Consider the following 4,621-nt stretch of genomic DNA (forward strand, 5'->3'; position numbering starts at 1 on the left):
GAGTTCGTGGCCCGAGCGTGACGTCCGGTTCGAGGCTACGTCGCTCGATTCAAATAAGCCTTGGCGCTGCGAGTACCCTCGCGCGCCTACTACGTGGCCGCTTTCCACGGGGATTCTCGCCCGCGCGCGAAAAATCGATAGATATCCGTGCGCGAGCGCGCGGGACGATCGAGCGGGGGAAACGATCGCGCGCGCGGCCAGCGTCCGCCGCCGACTCGCGGCCAATTTCGCGTCGTTCGCGCCTCGTTTCGCGCGAAGACGCGGCCCCGGGTGCACGCGGCGCGGTCCGATCTATAGATAGAAGGCGCACGGCCGGCCGAACGCGCGCGGAACTGCACCCCCTCGAGAAAATCGGTCGCTCGCTCTCCGGCTTTCCCGAGACACGACCTTTGGACGACGCTCGCCCGTCGTTCCGATTAAGCGAAAGGATTATTTCTTATTTCGTTACTATTAATAACCGCACTTTTATCGTTGTGTGTCAGCGGATCTTTAATGAAAACAAAGAGACACGTCCCGACCTTCCCCTTTAAAGCTACGCACGCATACGTGTACGTATATAAATATATATGCGCACACGAATGATGTATATATATATATATATGCATACACACGTACACATATATTATTGTTTAGTGCATGTGCGCACGTAGTCGCTGCGTGTCGGCCAATTGTGCACACACGTCGCTCATTCATCGCGCGCAGGATTATTAGGTAGATAAGCGGATCGTTAGACCGAATCCATCCGCGCGGAGTCGCTCGCTTATTTATATCCGGCGTAACGCGAATAACGAGGGGCGGCTTAATATAAGATCGCGCTTATCGATTGGCCGTTTTACGCACCAATTTTGATGCCAGTTGTGCCAATGGCGTGTGAATCCGACAGCGGTTTCGCCGGGGACCCTTGCCGATCTCTCTTACCGCCGGAAGCGCCCGCGCGTTTCTTCCCACCCCCGCGGCGAGGGGGTACGATCGCACGCGCCCCCGATCGAGATTCGCGAAATACCGTAGCGTCAGTCAGCGCTGTATCGACATTTAACGCGCGTGTGACGCGCAAAAAATACACTCAAGGTTTCTGAATTTATTGCAACGCGTCGGGAAGGCGGCGAAGGGAGGGGGGGAGAGGACGCGCGCGCAGGCGCGTGGCGCGCGGCTCCCGCGAGCCCACGATTTCCGGTCGGACCGCGCATCTCCTTTCTCTCGATACGTTCAAGATGGTAGGTAAATACGTGGTGCCCACGGGGTTTTCGTCCGCGAATATCCCGACAATCGCTCACGCGGAACGATCGGCTGGTGCCGCGTTCGCGTCCCGATTACGTTCACCGGGGTTTGCCGCGGATATTTCGTCGCTCGCGTCGCGACGGCTCGGCGCGACGGAGACATAACCTGTTCGACGGACCGGGTTGCAAAGTGTTTTGATGCGACGTGACGCGACGACGCGCTACGTCGAGCCGAGCTTCGAGGAAATTGTTCGCGCGGATCGGAAACCGAACGCGCCTCGAAGATCGGTTGTCCGATCGTTGTACAAATTTATACTGCGATGTCTAAGATTCTGAACGTGGGCTCTGTTTCTTGTAGGTTAACGTGCCGAAGCAGAGGCGTACCTTTTGCAAGAAATGCAAGGTACACAAGACTCACAAGGTGACGCAGTATAAGAAGAGCAAGGAGCGACATGCCTCGCAGGGCAGAAGACGTTACGACCGCAAACAGCAAGGGTTCGGTGGTCAAACCAAGCCCATCTTCAGAAAGAAGGTGAGCGCACGATAAGTTGCACAGTTCAACATTTATGCATTATATTGAATGAATATGTTACAGCAATATTATGCGCGAAAATATTACCGTAACATCTTTTATGCAAATTTATGGACGTACACATTAATCCGCTATGATAATGTTCTTCAACGACGGAGGAAAGTCCTCTATTATGAGATAGGCTTCTAGTATAAAATGGCAGGTTTGCAACATCCAAATGCAACCGCGACGATTACACGTTCTAACAATGCATTTTTCACTACACACACACTTCATTCTAAGGGCAGTAAATTCATGATGGAACCAACAAATATTGTCTATTAAGAGGATCCTTAAGTCTTTTTGACCGACACTTTTGAAATAGTTTTTACGCTTGCAAGTCTTTTTATTGACTTATATGCAGCAAATAACATCAGGATAAGCTGCGAACCGCAAAGCAGAACATTTTCGTACTTAAAAGACCCAGTTCTGAAGTCTAATAAAAAAGAAATTGGTATTTGAAATTTTTAATTTTGTATTCGTGTGAACAATTTGAAATTGACCTTGTTTTTATGCGTACTATGAAAGCGTGGAAGAATTTTGCAATTTTATAAAATCAATTGCAAATTGCACACAAATAAAAATAAATTTCAAATATTAATTTCTTACTAGACTTCTGAACGGAATGTTTTAAGTACAAAAATGTTCTGCTATGCGGTCCGCAACTTATTATTTTCTGCATAAAAGCCAATAAAATCATTTACAAGCGTAAAAACTACATTTCGAAGTGTGTACAATAAAGGCCTTAAAACACATTTTATATTCCATTCATTATATTCCCATAAGAACTTGGCAAAATTAGGCTGTTTTTCCGGACGCTAGAGTGGCATTATTACCCCTTAAAATTAGAATCCAGTTCGATAATCAACGATAGCAGATTTATCTTCATATTATCATGTAGCTAAATGCGTCTATCATTTCAGGCGAAAACAACGAAGAAAATTGTACTGAGGATGGAGTGCACGGAATGCAAGTACAGAAAACAAATTCCGCTGAAGAGGTGCAAGCACTTCGAGCTGGGAGGTGACAAGAAGAGAAAGGTAAGCGCTAATACATCTAGAAGATAAACAGACGAGAGTGAAACATGCACAGATCTTGATCAACAAACTGCTGTTTCTCTTTTTCAGGGTCAAATGATCCAGTTCTAAACCACCTACTCAGCGTTGCGCACATTCTGCATTCTGTATTTAAGAAATAAATAAATCTATAGGAATTTGTACATGTCTTTATTCTGTATTTCATAATGCAAAATTTTCTAAATATGCTTTAGATGATTGGCGCGTACAGCGATTACCTTAGTACTTAGTCGCCTGAATTCTCATCGTTCTCTGACAATCGTGGTATCGAAACTACCTGTTGCGGATTGCTAACAAAATAAAAAGAGACTGATATATTTTAGCTTTACGCCCGTCGTGCTGGATAGATTGAAATAGATTAATTCGCAGTGACGATAGTTTCCATTAATATGACATTGAATTAAAAGCTTAAATGCTGTGATCGTTAATCTTTTCACTTCAATATAGACGTGTTGCCGATCGCGTTGACGTATCAATGTAAATATCTCTACGTAAGGGAATTGATGTCAACTTACTCTAATATAGAGGTATCCAATCCTTCCTGTTCCAGTTTCAACTTAACTGCTTCTTTTTGCACACCAAAGTGCAACATTTTCAGATACTTCTCGTAGCGTGGATCTTTAACTGCAGACTGTACCTCTTTCTCCTCGTCCTTCGGCTTCGTCTCGCTATCGTCAGGCTCGTCCCCTTGACGTGCTTCTACCTCTTCTAATTTACTTGTATCATTCTCATTAACGTTACTCGAGTCTTTATGATGCTCTTGCTCTAAACCAGGTATAGAAGATAACTGTGCGGAGGCAAAGTAAACAAAAAAAAACATTTGTGAAAAGTTAAGTATACTCCGTGTGCGTAAGGAAATTTATTTCGCAAAGGGAGACTCTCTTGCCTCTCTCTTACAATTTCTCCGTACGCTATGCTCTCGCAGGAATACACGTACCCGCGATTCTAATATTTCTAACGACGCTTCTAACTTTTGCAGCTTATTCTCGAAGTGGAACAGCCTCTCCTCGCAGGACAAGGCGAATTTGTTGAGAAACGTGACGGTGTAGGTGATAAAGTGATTTATGAAGGAAACCGTGCGCTTTTGATTGATCGGCGGCACCTAGAATGCAAATCATTTTTCAGGCCTGCTCGCGCTGGTATCGTCGCGGAGCGTCTCGACGGGCGTCGTCGGGCCTCGACCGACGGCACGTGTGCATGCACGGGAAACGTCAAAATCTCATCGACACCTTTGCGTAGTCTATAGTCGGCTCGATCATCGGTATTTTGTAGTCACTCATCGTGGATTGCCAGCCGTGGCCGAAGTATCCACGCTCTCGATTTATCGAACTGTCAACAACTGTCAACTCGCGTCGTGCAGCGTCATGTGTGTCGGCGAAACGTCGCTGAGCTCACTGCGCATCGGGTGTGGAGTGAAGCCGCGTCTGCGTCTCGAATGTTCTCTATGGTTCTGCGTCGTCGAGCATCGCTGAGGCGCTCCCGAGAATTTACCGCGACGCCGAAGCTACCGAGATACTTCGAATAACATTTAAATAAACGACAAGGACTCGCGAAACGATGTCTGTAGCGATTAGATAATAAAATAACGAAAATCTATCTCTGATAGAAAATTATCGTCCTAAAGTTATCTTTTTTACCGACACATTCGAATATCGTTTTTTCGTATATCAAAAAATTTACAAGCGCAAAAATTATATTCGACCGTGTCAGTAAACAATATGACCTTAGAATCGTCTTAAGATTACAGAAAAAAATAT

The 4,621-nt window shown here is 45.8% G+C and overlaps 2 protein-coding genes across 3 annotated transcripts; one reads left to right on the forward strand and one right to left on the reverse strand.

The window, feature by feature from the left end:
• The first annotated feature begins 1,115 nt into the window (after positions 1-1,115).
• LOC105565728 (60S ribosomal protein L44) lies at positions 1,116-3,001 on the forward strand. The gene is made up of 4 exons (XM_012019156.1): positions 1,116-1,214; positions 1,576-1,749; positions 2,712-2,828; positions 2,916-3,001. The coding sequence occupies exons 1-4, from the start codon at positions 1,212-1,214 to the stop codon at positions 2,934-2,936; spliced, it is 315 nt and encodes a 104-aa protein (XP_011874546.1). The 5' UTR covers positions 1,116-1,211; the 3' UTR covers positions 2,937-3,001.
• On the reverse strand, positions 3,001-4,301 carry LOC105565727 (WASH complex subunit CCDC53). Of its 2 annotated transcripts, none has more exons than XM_012019153.1 (4): positions 4,094-4,301; positions 3,751-3,966; positions 3,380-3,651; positions 3,001-3,154 (listed from the first exon to the last, which is right to left on the reverse strand). In XM_012019153.1, exons 1-4 carry the CDS (start codon positions 4,142-4,144, stop codon positions 3,091-3,093), a joined length of 603 nt encoding a protein of 200 aa, XP_011874543.1. In that variant the 5' UTR covers positions 4,145-4,301; the 3' UTR covers positions 3,001-3,090. The 2 variants fall into 2 exon arrangements, with proteins under 2 accessions (XP_011874543.1, XP_011874545.1); XM_012019155.1 differs by having other exon boundaries at positions 3,802-3,966; positions 4,094-4,291.
• Between the last annotated feature and the right edge of the window lie 320 nt (positions 4,302-4,621).

The sequence above is a fragment of the Vollenhovia emeryi genome, unplaced genomic scaffold (genome assembly GCF_000949405.1).
Source record: "Vollenhovia emeryi isolate VEMERY1.0 unplaced genomic scaffold, V.emery_V1.0 DF939149.1, whole genome shotgun sequence".
Lineage (NCBI taxonomy): Eukaryota > Metazoa > Arthropoda > Insecta > Hymenoptera > Formicidae > Vollenhovia > Vollenhovia emeryi.

Bases quoted from the DNA above. Each gene is read 5' to 3' on its own strand.
- LOC105565728 (XM_012019156.1), top strand. The intron at 1,750-2,711 runs GTGAGCGCACGA...CTATCATTTCAG, and splicing joins AGCCCATCTTCAGAAAGAAG to GCGAAAACAACGAAGAAAAT. The intron at 2,829-2,915 runs GTAAGCGCTAAT...TCTCTTTTTCAG, and splicing joins GAGGTGACAAGAAGAGAAAG to GGTCAAATGATCCAGTTCTA.
- LOC105565727 (XM_012019153.1), bottom strand. From the start codon at position 4,144: ATGAGTGACTACAAAATACCGATGATCGAGCCGACTATAGACTACGCA. The intron at 3,967-4,093 runs GTGTCGATGAGA...TTTGCATTCTAG, and splicing joins CGACTATAGACTACGCAAAG to GTGCCGCCGATCAATCAAAA. The intron at 3,155-3,379 runs GTAAGTTGACAT...TTATTTTGTTAG, and splicing joins TTGGATACCTCTATATTAGA to CAATCCGCAACAGGTAGTTT.